Source organism: Vombatus ursinus, unplaced genomic scaffold, assembly GCF_900497805.2.
Source record: "Vombatus ursinus unplaced genomic scaffold, bare-nosed wombat genome assembly UNPS02014945.1, whole genome shotgun sequence".
Taxonomy (NCBI): domain Eukaryota; kingdom Metazoa; phylum Chordata; class Mammalia; order Diprotodontia; family Vombatidae; genus Vombatus; species Vombatus ursinus.
The window spans coordinates 4,097,425-4,113,390 of record NW_020954723.1 but is presented as its reverse complement, the minus strand read 5'-3'; the positions used below and the strand labels follow the sequence as shown (position 1 = coordinate 4,113,390).

At 37.6% G+C, this 15,966-nt stretch overlaps 1 protein-coding gene across 3 annotated transcripts in view; it reads right to left on the bottom strand.

Annotated features, from left to right (window-relative positions):
- Window positions 1-15,966, bottom strand: part of RPS6KA5 (ribosomal protein S6 kinase A5) — a 190,953-nt gene that overhangs the window by 70,876 nt on the left and 104,111 nt on the right. For all 3 annotated transcript variants that reach the window (XM_027844930.1, XM_027844932.1, XM_027844931.1), the window contains exon 6: window positions 10,571-10,654. In XM_027844930.1, coding sequence (XP_027700731.1) covers window positions 10,571-10,654 — 84 coding nt within the window. The remainder of the gene's footprint in view (window positions 1-10,570; window positions 10,655-15,966) is intronic.

Here is a 15,966-nt window from a genome sequence, read left to right as displayed (position 1 = left end):
TTTTCTATCATATTACTGAACTATCTTTCCTAAAATATTTTTTGCTGACTTCCCTTGCACTCATCTTTGCATTAAAATCGCCAGATATTAAAGTATATTGTTATTTAATTTGAAGAGGTTTATCAAATGCATCACAGAATTTTTTGTCTTCATTCTTCACAACAGATTTTTGACATATGTTACCATTATTTTCAAGCTGATCTTGCAGAGGTGACAAAATGTCCCAAGAAATGTTTCTTGTCCTTAGATACATGATAAAATTGACTAAAAACTCTTCTCTTTGACTCTCCAGGGAGAACTTGTGCCCATTCTTCCATATAACTGCAACTTCATTGTGCCTTTTAGTTTTATATATAGTGAGATTGTTAAAACCAATAGAACTAAGTTCCTTTAGTATTTCCATTTGTTGGTCTTTGGACAAGGATCTCACATTTAGAGTACCAACAGCTAAATTAATTTTTGAAGCAATCTTAAAAATGCTGATTCTTTGTACTTCTTGCCCCCTTTTCAGTCATTCTAATTTTGTCATTATAGATGCACAGAAGGAGTATGAAAAAGAGTGGGGGCCATTTTTTATTTTCTTTATTTTCATGAATTGCTATGGTCAAAAGATTCATCACTAAGTAGCCATTTTAATGGCGATGTGCTTCTCTGTAGTTAGGATACTTCTCAGAGAATGGGCATAATTTGTTGCTGAGATTGTACTCAAACCATTCCAGTATGAGGAAATCTACAAAGTTTATCATGCTCTACTGGAATAATCTTCAAGAATCAAAGGGCACCTCTAAGCAGTGATGAGGCAGCACAGCAGGGCTTTGTGAAAGTACTATCCTTAAGGTATTACATAAATTTGAATTATTATTATAATTATCGATTGCTTATTGGGAAAATTAATTATATTTTCACAAAAACTTCCAACTAAAGCAAATAGCATATTAATAAATCAGTTTTTTAGAGAATTTCTCTGTCCAAACAGTTCCTCTGGAGAAGAGATACCTTCACAATGGCCTTCTTATAATTTTCTTTTAAATGTGAAATGTGATCACTAGGGTCAGGCTAACCTGAGGCAATTTATGGGGAAGGAGATGCTTTACAAGAGTGAGACTTTAGAGTGAGACTATGATGACTAGAAATAGCAATCTTAACCTAAAAAGGTACCATCATTTTAAGGGTTATACAGGATACCCAGGAATTAAAATGATAAGGAAAGATAAGAGAGAATGTTTAAAAAAAGGTACTTGAACAGGATCAAAGTCATCATAGCCTGACTCAGGCCTATAGTGTTATACGTGTGAATTTCTTGTTTATTTACTTTTTGTTGCAGAGGAAGGGATATTATCATTTTTTTTCTTGTCTGCCAAGAATAAGAGTAAGAGGAAAAGGATTAAGGAGAAATTAAATGAATTTAAGCCTCGTAAAAGAGAAAGAGAGATTTTGCTATATATGTTCACCTCAGGAAGCTTCCATGATAATCCTGATTTAGTGCAAGATAGTGGGAGAAGGGAAAAAAAGGATTAGATTTCTAGAAGAATCATTAAAAAACTGGAGGGTTTATATATATATTTTTAATATTTAAGCTAATTTTTCACTCATGAAGACTATCAAAACTTTTAAGCAGATAGTCAAATGAGTTACTTTGTCTCACACACAAAACAAAACCAGGAGAAAGAAACCAGGCATGGGGAAAATATGACTGCTTGCCTTCTTTCTTATTGTGACTTTTCATGTAGCAAAAATTAACTAATAAAAGAGGAGAGTAAAATCAGAAATGCCCATAATTCAAGGAAATATTTTCTTCAGTACTGCTCTACACCTCTTTAACCAAGTTATTAACTTCATTTTTCATAATTTTCTTGTATGTTTCAATCAATCAATAAACATTAACTAAATATCTACTATGGTGCCAGGCACTGTACTAAATGCAGAGGTTACAAAAAAGAGGCACAAGATAGTCCCTACCCTCAAGGAGTTTACAATCTAATGGGGAGACCATAAGCAAACAAGTATTTTATACAAAGCAAACTATATATAGGATAAAAAGGAAATGATGAACAGAGGAAAGGCACTAGAATGAAGTAGGGTTAGACAAGGCTGCTTGTAAAAGATGAGATTTTAGTTGGAACTTAAAGGAAGTCAGAGAATTCAGTAAGTGGAGTTAAGGAGGAAGAACGTCCTAGGCATGTGCAACAGCCAGAGAAAATGCCCAGAGCCTAGAGATGAAATGTTTTGTTCATGGAACGGCTAGGAGGCCAGTATCACTAGACTGAAGAATATGTATCAGGAAGTAAAGTGTAAGAAAACTGGAAAGGTAGAAGGGGACAGGATTATGAAGGGGTTTGAATACGAAAATGGATTTTGTATTTGATCCTTGTGGCAAAAGAGAATAACTGGAGTTTATTGAGTGTATAAGGGGAGAAGGGAAGGTAACATGATTGGACCTGAGCTTTAGAAAAATCACTTTGGTGGCTGAATGGAGAATGGACTGGAGTGGAGAGAAACTTGGGGCAGGAAGACCCACCAACAGGCTACTGTCGTAGTCTAGGTGTGAGGTGATGAGGGCCTGCAATAGAGTTGTGGGAATGTCAAAAGGAGAAAAGGGGGCATAACTGAGAGATGCTGCAAAGGTGAAACTGACAGGCCTTGAAAACAGCTTGGATATGGGGGTAAGAGATACGGAGGAGAGTCCAGAATTAGTCCTGGGATGAAAGCCTGGAGGACTGGACGGTTTAAGAATCGCTGAAGGGGTCAAGAGTGGAAAAAGTTTAAGAAGCTCTGCAAAGTAGTAGGGAAGGAAGGAGGAGGGGGTAATTTTTGGGGAAAGATTATGAGTTCCATTTGGGTATGTTTGATTTAAGATGTCTACTGGGCATACATTTTGAGATGTCTGAAAGGTAGTTGGAGATGGCAAATTATAAGTCAGTAGATTTGGGGACAGGATAGGTAGATTTGAGAGTCATCATCATAGAGATGGTAATTAAATCCATAGGAGCTGATGAGATCACCAAATGAAGTAGTATAAAGGATAAAGAGAAGGGGGCCCAGGATGGAACTCTGACATCTATGGTTAGAGGTGATCTGGATGAGGATTCAAGAAAGGAGACAGAGAAGGAACAGTCAGATAGGTAGGAACAGAACCTAGAGAGACTGGTGTCCCAAAAACCCAGAAGGAAGAAAGTATCAAGGAGAGAGTTTTCAACAGTGTCAAAGGCCATAGAGAGGTCAAGGAGAATGAGAACAGAGAAAGAGCCACTGTATTTGGCAACTAAGAGATCATTGATAACTTTGGAGAGGGTAGTTTCAATGGAATAAGGTCAGAAGCTGGGTTATAAGGGAAGAGAGAGAAAGAAGAGAAAGGGGAGGCACCTACTGTAGATGGCTTTTTTGAGGAATTTAGCTATAAAGGGCAGAAGAGATATAAGACAATAGTAGAGATAGAAGGATCAAATGAGGGTTGTTTCAGGATGAGGGAGACATGGACATATTTGTAGGCAGTAGGGAATGAATGAGTAGAGAGGGAGAGATTGTAAATAAGTGAAAGTGGGGATGATAGAAGGGACAATCTGTTAGAGACAGAATGGAGTGGGATCACTTTAATAAGTAGAGCAGTTAGCCTTGGTCTAAGGTAAGTCCACTTCATCATGTTAGAGAGGTGGAAGGGGGAAGGAGAAGAGAATGACAGAAGACACCTAAGACATAGGAGAAGAGAAAGAGGGGAGAAAAGGGAATTCACAGTGGATAATTTTTTTTCTGTAAAATATGACGCAAGGATTTTAGCTGAGAGAGACGAGGCAGGGAGGGGAGACTCATAGAGATTTGAAGAGGGATGAAAAGGTTTGGAAGAACCATTGTGGAGAGTGAGACAGTAAACTGATAAGGAGATATAGTAAGATTTCCTAGCAGCAGAGGGCCCAGTTGAGGTTATATAATATAAATCCATAGTGGATCCAGTCAGAAAAGTTGCATGTTTTTCTTCATCTTTGTGTAGGAATGAAGACATCCAATGGTAACAGTGATCCAAGTCTGAGGCTTTGATGGGTAAAAAGACGATATGATATAAGGGGGCTGGGAATTCAAGAAAGGAAGAAAGTATAGGGCTGAATTGGTTCACTCAGGGATTGAGTTCACTCAATTGCTTCACTGAGGAAAAGAGGAGAGAGTGGCTAGTACAGGGAGATGGCCTGGGAGAGAATTAAGGGGTCAAGGGATTGGAGTTCATGTTGTGGACAAGAAGTAGAATATTATAAGGAAAAGCAGAGGAAGAGGTGAAAAACCAACAGATTTTGGCTGGATAAGGGGATTTCAGAATTCTTGAACATGGAAGTGGTACATTTGCGGCTGATGGCAAGATCATAACGTTGTAAGACCATATTTATGTGTGACAAAGGTAGGGTGGAGTAGCTCATGGGAAGTGAGTAGGTTGAGAAACTGAGTGGTTGGGGTGTTTGAGAGAGCATCAATATGTATGTTGAAGTCTCCCAGTTTGAGGGCAGGAGTTGGGAAGAAGAGAAAAATTGTAAGCCAGGTACCAAACTCACTGAGGAAGGATGGGGAGCTTCCTGGGAGTCTGTACACAGTAGCTACAAGGATTTTTACTGAATGGTAAATATTAATAACCATGAACCTCAAAGGAAGAGAAGTTACTAAGTGATGGAGGCAGGGGGAGAATCTGGGAAGTGGCAATAGGGAGCAAAGAGTATTCCAACTCCCCTGCCTTGACTAGTGAGCTGAGGAGAACGAGTGAAGGTGCAGCTAGTACTGGAAAGTGTGGCCAGGAATGTGTATTATCTTGGGAAAGACAGGTTTCAGTAATAACTAGTAGATGAAAGGAATGGGAGAGGAAAAGAATTAGGATGAAGAGAAGTTTGTTGCCTATGGAACCAGCATTCCATAAAGTAGAGGAGAAGGGCTGGGTGGTTTTTGGTTGAAACTTTGGGGTGGGAGGGTTGAGGAGGGTGATACTAAGGAACTGAGTGATGCAGGGTCAGGAATGGGATTTGTATAATGATCTACCAAGGTTCAAAATTGCGGAGATCTGAAGGATATGACCAGGTATGAAAATGTTCACCACTGAGTGGAGAATGCCACTCTTCTCAATGAAGGCTGGAGATTGGTCTGGAGGCAAGTGCAGAATGAAACGGGAGGGGTTACAGTCAGACAATTAGATGATCAGTTGGGGAGCGTTGGCTTCACTACTGAACCTTCTCCCTATGACAAGTGGAGATCATGCTGGAAAAGGACACAAGAAAAAGATATGAAAATTGAATCTGCAAAGCAGGGGAAAGAAGTCCTGTTCCCCACACACTTTCCTCTTCCTCTTCCCTCTAGGCACAGGCACAGAAGAAGATGAAAGGCCTGAGGTCAAAGGAGAGGTTACTCCTCTTTTCACTAGTGGTTCTTAACATTCTCTCTGAGATATCAAGCTGATAGCAGGTAGCGGAAGTCGCCTTGTGCCAATTCGGGCTGAAGTCATTGCTTTGTGGCAGGAGGAAGACCTCTGGGACTGATGGAAGATGCCCAGCCCCTTGCTGCCTTTCCTTGGGGGACAGCAAGAGATGGAAAGCACAAAGCACAGGATCAGGAACTTCTGCCTCAACTTCTCACCTGAAGAGGCTGTCAAGGAGTCAGTAAAACAAGTAGTAGACTCCTTGTATAAGGTAAGTCCTTTGGGGCAGATGGAAGACTCTTGGGCTAGCCCTTGAGACCTTTCCTTAGGAGACACACTGTGTCCATCAGGAGATGGAAGACACAAGTGGCAAGGTCTGAGAACTTTTGGCTCTTCTTCTCCCCTGAAGAGACTTTTGAGGTCTCATTTCTTTCCTCAATTTTCCCCCACTCATTTGATTTTTAAATCTTTTTTCTTTTTTGCTTTTTTAAAAAAAATCTCTTTACATCTTCTAGGAATTCTTGTTGGGCATGTGTCCAATCTGCAATTTTCTTTTAATGCTTTGTGTGTAGATGTTCTCACATCATTGTCTTCTGTGCTCATTCCAGTCCATTTCTTGACTTTGGACTTTATGTTGCATTGGGCTCTGCTCAGTTGTTGGGGGAGGGGGGAGAAATATCTGGCCTGAGCTTCTATCTTTTTATGTCCTTCTGCTGTTTTCACAGCTCAGTCTGGTGCTATTTACGTTGTCAGTTCTTCCAATGTGCTGTGATCTGAGGAGAGATCTGTTCACTGTCTTCCGGTTCTATGTGCTGCAAGTTCCTCACCTTATTTGGGTTTGTGGATTGTGCTTCTGCGGTTGCAGCAGGACTCAGTCACTATAAGCATCTGGAAGATTCTGCAGTTTCAGAGTTTCTAACCTGCTGGCTCTCTTCATCTTGGTTGCATGCTCTGGTTTATTCCTCTGCAGGCTTATGTTCAGGACCAAAAGTTAGAGCTGAGTCCTCATTCTGTTCTTGGGCTCAGAGCCACAAAGTGAGGTTTCTGGAACTTGTTTTGCTCCTTCCACAAGCAGAGTCCTTCCTCCCCCCAACCTAATCACTTTATCTCCCTGTGCCTTAAGTTTCATTGTCTGTAAAATGAGGGGATTAGATTAGCTGATTTTTAAGTTCTATTCAGTCCTGAGATATTAAGCTATGGAATAAATGAGCATGATTACACTACTGAATGGAATACTGAATGTGAATTTTACTTTTCTACATAAATAACGTGAGTTAAATTCATAAAAGAAAAACTGACAAGACAATATATGATAAGAGAGAAATCTAACAATATTAACAAAATTGCATAAGAATGTGATAATTCAAACTAAGCAACAGAGGTGGAGTCAAGATGGTGGAATAAAGGCAGGGACTCACTTCCAAACAATTTTAAAATAATATCTCAAAACAAACTTTGGAACGGCAGAACCAACAACAAAAGAATAGAATGAAGCAATTTTCTAGCCCAAGAAAACTTAGAAGGTTGGCAGAAAATATTTGTTTCACTAGGGTGAGAGTGGAGCACAGTCCAACTGAATCAGCAGCATTATCTTCCAGATTTCTCAGCCCACAGACAATAAAAGGGTTGGACTACTGGTCACAAAGAGATTACAGGGATCCCTTTGCTGCTACTCAACACAGGACTCTGCATTGCCCATACACAGTTCTGAAGAGAAGAACTCCTTAAAAAGCAGACTTAGCCACATGGAAAAAGATGTACAAAAAAACACTGAAGAAAAGAATTCCTTAAAAAATAGAACTGGCCAAATGGAAAAGCAGTAACAAAAGCTCACTGAAGAAAATAATTCTTTAAAAATGAGAACTGGGCAACAGGAAGCTAATGACTCCATGAGACATCAAGAAACAATAAAACAAAATCAAAGAATGAAAAAAATATAAGAAAATGTGAAATATTTCATTGGAAAAATAGATCAAGGAGAAATCATTTAAGAACTACTAGACTACCTGAAAACCATGATCAAAAAAATAGCCTAGACATCATATTTGAAGAAATTATTAAGGAAAACTTCCCTGATATTCTAGAGCCAGAGGGTTAAAATAGAAATTGATAGAATCCACCAATCCCCTTCCGAAAGAGATTTCAAAATGAAAACTCCCAGGAATATTACAGCCAAATTGCAGAGCTCCCAGGTAAAGGAGAAAATATTGTAAGCAGCCAGAAAGAAACAATTCAAATATCATGGAACGACAGTCAGGCTAACACAAGATTTAGCAGCTTCTACATTAAAGGATCAGAGGGCTTAGGATATGATATTCTGGAGGGCAAAGGCGCTAGTATTAGAACCAAGAATCACCTGCCCAGTAAAAATGACTATAATCTTTCAGGGGGAAAAATGGACACCTAATGAAAGATGAATTTCAAGCATTCCTGATGGAAAGAACAGAGCTGAATAGAAAATTTGACTTTCAAATACAAGACTCAAGAGAAGCATAAAAAGGTAAGCAGGAAAGAAAAATCATAAGGGATTCAATAAGGTTAAACTGTTTACATCCCTGCATGGGAAGATGATACTTGTAATTCCTAAGAGCTTTATCATTATTAGGGCAGTTGGAAGAAGTATACATGGAGGGCATCAGTATGAATTGACTATAATGGGATGGTATCTAAAAAAATAAAATTAAGGGATGAGAAAAAGGGATATACTGAGAGAAGGGGGAGGGGAGAGGTAGAGTGCAGTAAATTATCCCACATAAAAGAGGCACAGAAGAGCTTTTACAGTGGAGGGGAAGATGTGAGGGGTGGTGGATAATGCTTGAACCTTACTTTCATCAGAATTGGCTCAAAGAGGGAATAACATGCACACTCAGTTAGGTATAGAAATGTACATTACCCAACAGGGAAGTAGGAAGAGAAGGGGATAAGAGAAGGGTAGGACTGATAGAACGGAGGGAGGACCGGATGACATGGTGGTCAGAAGCAAAATACTTTGGAGGAGGGATAGGGTGGAAGGAGAGAGAGAGAGAGGGAAGGATAAATGGGGAAAATAGGATGGAGGGAAATACACAGTAATTAAAACTGCAGAAAAAATTTTCTAACAAGTTTCTCTGATAAAGGCCTCATTTCTCAAATATATAGACAACTGGGTCAAATTTATAAAAATACAAGTCCTTCCCTAATTAATAAATGGTCAATGGACAGGAACAGGTAGTTCTCAAATAAAGAAATCAAAGCTATTTACAGTCATATGAAAAAATGTTCTAAATAAATATTCATTAGAGAAATGCAAATTAAAACAACTCTGACATACCATATCACACTTATCAGATTAATATGACAGAAAAGGAAAATGACAAATATTGGAAGGGACATGGGAAAATTGGGACACTAAGGAGTGTTGGTGGAATTGTGAACTAATTCAGCCATTCTGAAGCAGTTTATGCCTGAAGGGGTATAAAACCATGCATACCCTTTGACCAAGCAATACAACTATTAGGTATCCCAAAGAGATTAAAAAAAAAAAAGGAAAAGGACCTATATATAGAAAACCTTTACAGCAGTTCTTTTCGTGGTGGCAAAGAACTGGAAATTTAAGGTATGCCCATCAACTGGGGAATGGCTAAACAGATTATGGTATATGATTGTGATGGAATTCTATTGTGCTATAAGAAATGATGAGCAGGATGCTTTCAGAAAAACCTGGAAAGACTTACATGAACTGATGCAAAGTGAAGTGAGCAGAACCAGAAGAACAGTGTACATAGTAATAGCAATATTGTGCAATGATCAACTATGAATAAGGCAGTTATTCTCAGCAATATGATAATCCAAGAAAATTCCAAAGGACTTAACGATGAAAAATGCTATCCACCTCCAGGGGAAGAACTGATGGAGTCTGAATGCAGATTGAAGCAAATTTTTTTTTAATTTTATTTTTCATGGATTGGGTTTTTTTTTTGTTTTTTCACAAGACTAATATGAAAATACACTTTGTATGACTACACATGTACAATCTACATCAAACTGCTTGCCATCTCCGGGAAGGAAGAGGTGAGGGACAGAAGGAAAAATTTTTGAGCTCAAAATTTAAAAAAATGAATGTTAAAAATTGTTTTTGCATCTAATTAGAAAAAATGAAATCTTTAAAACAAAAAAAAATTAACAAGTCTAAATATTAACAACATTAACAACTTGAAACTACAAGACATCTGAAAAGAACTAAAGGAAATGATCAGATAAAGAACATTTTTTTCAAGTACACAAGGATATCACAAAAATTTACAATACAGGCAACAAAGAAGTTCTTTTTAATACAAAATCATAATTTCTATGTACTACTTTTCAGACTACAATCAATAACAGATGATTTGAAAGACAACAAAATTATAATGATATAACATCTGGAGAATACAGGCAGGGAATACAGATAATTTAATAATTGGCTCTCTGAAAAAAAAGTATGCATTATATACTTTTAAGTTTAACCTCCATCATTAAAATGTTCTCCATAATTTTCTAATTGCAAACAATAAATCAACCCCTGATTTGTAGCATTTGCCTATTTAAAAAGTATAAACACTCACATTGAAAATTTAACAATCAGCTCTCTCAAGTCAGTATAAACATACCCCTGACAATATAGTGGGTATCTAGGTAAATTTATAACAATGAATGCATAATAATTGAATTACAAAACCATGATCAATAAGAGATGAACAAGTTCATATACATGGCACATTTGTCCAACAAAGCATTAGATAACTTTAATAATAAAAATGATAATGACAATAGTTAACTGCCAGGCACTGTGCTAAGCACTTTATAATTATTAATTCACTTGATCTTCACAACAAGCCTGGGAAGTAGTTGCTATTATTATACCTATTTTACAGATGAGGAAACTGAGGCAAAGAGATTTAGTGACTTGCCTACAGTTACATAGCTAGTAAATATCTGAGGCTGGATTAGAACTCAGGTCTTCTTGACTCCAGGTCTGGCACTCTATCTACTATACTACCTAGTCTTCCGGCATACTAAGTAAAGAAGGGTATCAAAGATAAGAATGTCCATATAGACAAATGAACTGAATGAAATGACTGTCAGAGAGACAACTTAGTTAGCTAAAACTTTTATTATTAAACCTTTATATAAAGAAATCAATAAAAGGAAGGTCAAAATAAAGAATACCTTATCATGTCCTGCATCTCCTCCTCTGACAATATCAGGTGCCATATATTCTATTGTTCCACAAAAGGAATATGCTCGTTCAGTCTGAAAAAAAGTCATCAACAAAAAATACGACATGAAATGGTTAGGACTACCCTTATACTTGGGTGAAATAAGCAATCATCTATACCAGTGGTGTCAAATTCAAATAGAAATGAGGCCACTAAACTGTACCTAAAGATCCCATGCTATTGTATATTGACTCAGAAAACCACATATCAACATTATCTATGTTCTATTGTATTTTTATTTATTTTGTTAAATTTTTCCCAATTATATTTAAATCTAGTTCAGTAAAGAGTATTGGGTACCACCTGTTGGACACCTCTGATACACATGATAGAAGAAAGAACACAAAAAAAGTTCCTTCTCTCTCGCTCTCAAAAACTATCACTCTTAATCTTTGAAATCCCAAACCTAGTCATTTTTTTGTAAGTGGACCCTTTCAGGTATCTTTTTATCAATCAATCAATCAACCAATCAACAAGTATTTATTAAGCACCTACTATGTCAAGTATTGTATAGCTCTGAATACAATAAATCAACCAATGCCTATTTTAAAAGAATTTGCAGTCTAATGTGGAAAACAATTTAATGTGTGAACATAAATATTATAAAATATATATGTAAAACTTGCATATATACATTGTTGTATATATGTGACATGGATATATCTACATATGGATACACATATATATAATATGCACATATAAATGTATACTGAATAAATAAAAAGATAATAAATACTTCCAGGAATCTAAATACTGTCTAGGAGTAAAGAAGTGTGCTGCTGTGAAGAGTATTAGATTTTTGATCTGACAACATAATTCCAAATCTTTCCTTGCAGAATGTGTGACCTGGGGATGGTCACTCAACCGCTTTGGCCCTTAGTTCTTTTATCTATCAAATGAAGGAATTGGGTCAGGTAACCTCTTAGGTTTCTTTCAGCTCTAAATACAGCTTTATGACTTTAATGTAGATTAATTTATTACATCTCTTTCTACCCAGAGAGAAAAATGGAAAGTGTGGGTTTGAGGTTGAGGGGAAGGAGGGAAGGTATTTCCAACAGGAAGATAAACTTCTCAGCTGTACTACACTGCCTAGACACAGCTTTAAGAGTGCAAATATCTGACTTACAGTATCAAGCAATTAAGCATTTATTAAGTGTCTACTAAGTATGAGGTGTTTGTACTAGGTAACAAAAATATCAAAGACAAACAGTCTCTGCCATCAAGGAACTATATTCTAACAGGGAAGACAATATATACATGTATAGCTCGCTCTCTCTCTTTCCATATATATATATATATATATATATATATATATATATATACACACATGTAGATACACACACACACACACATACACACAATTTATATGTAATGTGTATATTACATATAAAGTGGATATACATATAAAGTACCTTAGGAAAGGAAGAAACTAGTACCTGGGAGGAGTAGGAAAGGCTTGACATAGAAGGTGGTATTTGAATGGAATCTTGAAGGAAAGGGATACCAAGAGGTGGAGGTAAGAAGGAAGTACATCCTGGGCATGGAAGGCAGTCAGTGCAAAGGCACAGAGATAAGAGAGCATCACCTGTGAAGAACGGCAAGTAGGCCAGGGTGGTTGGATGGAAGGAATAACACGAAAGAAGGCAAGAAAGACAAAATGGGGCTCTGCTGTGAAGAGTTTTTAATGTTAGATGTGAAATTTGATCCTTGATGAAATAGGGAGCTGCTAGAGTTTGAGCAGAAGAATGACAAAGTCACATCTGTACTTTAGAAAATTACTTTGTTATATGTAGGAAGAAAAGATCAAGAATCTCTTTTTTTTAATGTAAAGAGTATTTTATTTTTTTTCCAACTACATGTAAAGAAAGTTTTTAACATTAATTTTTTACAAGATTTTGAGTCCTAAATTTTTCTCCCTACTTTCCTCCCCTCTCCCCTCCCCAAGCTGGCAAGCAATTTAATATAGGTTTTGTTATGTGCAATCATGTTAAACATATTTCCACATTAGTCACGTTGTGAAAGAAGAAACAAAACAAAAGGAAAAAGAATCACAAAAAAATCCCCAAAGAAAGTGAAAATAGTATGCTTCCATTTGCATTCAGACTGCATCAGTTCTTCCTCTGGTCAAGAATCTCAAGGATATAATGGAAAAAAATTGGGAAGGAAAGGGGTCTAGGAGGATCAGACATCAAACTACACTACAAAACTGTAATCATCAAAAGAAACTGAAACTGCTTAAGAATAGGTAGATATATTGGGTGAAGAATGCTACTCATCTCCTGAGAGACAGGTAATACATTAAAATGCAGAATAAAACACATTTTTAGATATGGCCAATATTGGAATTTGTTTTGCTGCTCTGTTTGGTTTCAAATCCATGTAATAAGACGTCTCTTCCAGGATAAGCTGATCACTTGAAATCTCTTCATCATGGTGCTTACTCAGCCTTGGATACTCAACTTCCAATTCCTGTAGCCTCCTCTCTCCTCTGATTAGAGGGAGGCATACAGATGTACCCCATTGTGTTCCCCTTCTCTCTGTCCCCCTCTACTTCCTCCTTTTGAGTGTTGTCTTCCTTCAAGAGATTATAAGCTCTGTGAGGGCAGGGAATGCCCTCCAGCCCTCAGCACAGAGCCTGACACATAGAAGGCACTTAATAAATATTTATTGACTTCATAGACCCTGGATCAGACCACTGTGAGAGTTCCCAGCCTCAGCTGTCTCAAATCTTAGAGTAACATTACACTCATTACAGCAAGAAACAAGCCTCAGGACCCAAGAGCGCACAAAACAAGACCAAGCACAGCACAGCCATTTCCTACAGAAGTATTTAATAGAGCCTGGTCCTAACACAAAGTCAGAAGTTTAATTTTTTGAGGATGTGGGAGACATGGGGATGTTTGTAGCCAGGAGACAGGAAAAAACTGAAGATAAGTGAGAGAGTGAAGATGACAGAGTGGGCAATCTTCTACAGAAGTCAGCAAGGAATGAGATCACTTGTGCATGTACGAGGGTTTGCCTTTATAAGGAGATGGGTCATCTCTTCAAGTGAGACAAGGGTAAAGGTGGAGAAAGTGGCAGATGGCATCTGGAAAATGGGAGATGAGAAGGACAGGAGAAGAGGAAGTTCTCAGCACATGGCCTCAGTTTTTTCTGCAAAGTATGAGCAAGGTTCTCAGCTGAGATCTGGGCTTGGGTCTCTAAGCAACACAACTATGGGTTTACCCTTGACTGGAGCTCCAGTGAACTTTTGCTGGAGTCAATCACGATTAGCCAGCTGAAAAGCTCCACAGATTCAGAATGTTAGAACTGCAGGCCCTCTTTTGGTTTGGGCTTCTTGCCCTGATTATTCTGCTACAGGCTGCCGACCTGGCTAGGGGCTGGAATCTGACACTCTACCCCACTACACTCCTAAGATAAGAGACACTACCTTTGCTTGTTTCTGTACTTGTACATTCCTCAGTTCACAGCCTAGGGCTCATGACTGCTCCTTGATATTCACTAGCCCCAGGTGCAAGGTCTCTCATCATTCTGTGCTATTATATACCAGCAGTAGGCAACAGAGTTGCCAGGTGGTCCCGGTTTCTGATCCCAAAGTCAGACCCCTCTTCTAGATCTGAGCCTTATTCATGCCTTGATGAACTGTTGCAGGCAGGCCCTCACTTAGTCCTTGCACTATGCTCTGTACATCTTTTCTTGGCTAGATTCCATGCCCAGTGTCTGTAGGCCTCTCTATCTCCTTATGACTATTTGGACTAGAAAAAATGACGCAGTGTGATTTTTTTCCTTGTATTTCTCAATCAAAACTTGGTCAGGGGCAGCTAGGTGGTACAGTGGATAGAGTACCAGCCCTGAAGTCAGGAGGACCTGAGTTCAAATCTGGCCTCAGACCAAACACTTGACACTTACTAGCTGTGTGACCCTGGGCAAGTCACTTAAGCCCAATTGCCTTAAAAAAAAAAAAAACTTGGTCAGAAATGTTTTCTAGACATTTTTGGACACATTTTGTGTTTTTTGGGAGACACTGGCTATATTATTTCCTCGTATTCTGCAATCTTGTCTTAAGCAGACATTCTTTTTTTATTATTGACCTTTTGGTCAAAATATGGACTATCTTAGTCACTTCCTTAGCATGTTTTGAAACTGCTTTCTAGAAATGCTGCACCAATTCATAGTTCCATCAATAGTATACCAGTGTGCTTATCTTTCCACAACTCCTCCAACAAGATTATTACCATCTTTTTTATCTTTGCCAATTTGATAGCTATGAGTCAAAAAATGGGTTGTTTTGATTTGCATTTTTTTTGTGACTTGGGGCATTTTTCTCATAGCTTTTATAGCTTGCAGTTCTTCTGAGATCCATTTGTCCATGCCATTTGATCTTTTATTTACTGAAGAGTAGCTTTCGGTCTTATTTCTTTCTCTTGGTTACCTTTACATATTAGATACCAGACCCTTCTCTCAAAGATCTTTGATATAAAGATTTCTTTTATCCATCAACCACTACTCTTATTTTCAGTTTCGTGTAATTGAAATTGTCTATTTTATCTTTTGTGATCAGTCATTTTTAAAAATTAAGAATCCTAATCATAGCTATGGGAGGTACCTCATCTGGTGTACTGCTAATTTTTTTTTGTTACTGTGTAGGTTACATATACATTTTGAGTTTACTATGGTATATGTTGGTCGAAGCCTAATTTATGCCAAACTGCTCTCTAGTTGTCCCAGCAATTCTTATTAAATAGAGAGTTTTCTCCTAGGTAATTTATGTTTTCAGGTTTGTTGAAGACAGGGTAATTGAGTTAAAATATTTCTGATTCTTCCTTGTCTAGCCTGTTCTAACATCTCCTTTCTATTTCCTAACTAATATTCAATAATTTTGATGATTACAGTTTTATAATATAATTTGAGGTAATGAGGTGCTATTTCTCCTTATTCCTACTTTTACTTCCATTCTTTCTCTTGACATTTTAGATCTTTTATTTTTATTTGTCTAGCCTTTCGGTAGTCTGGTTGGTATAGTACTAATTCTATAACTGGTAGTATTATCAGGTTTATTATATTGGCATGGCACAGCCATGAGCACCAAATAGCCCTCCGGTTATTTGTCATTTCTGAGGTCTGAAATAGCAGCATGTAATAATTTGTATCTATACAGATCAATCAACAAAGATTTATTAAGCACCTACTATGTGTTAGGCACTATATGCTAAGAATTGAGGATACAAAAAGAGGCAAAAGACAGTCCCTGCCTTCAAGGAACTCACAATCTAACAGGGGGAGACAACATGTACAAATATATACAAAGTAAGCTGCCTACAGGATAAATAGGAAATAAATGAAAGT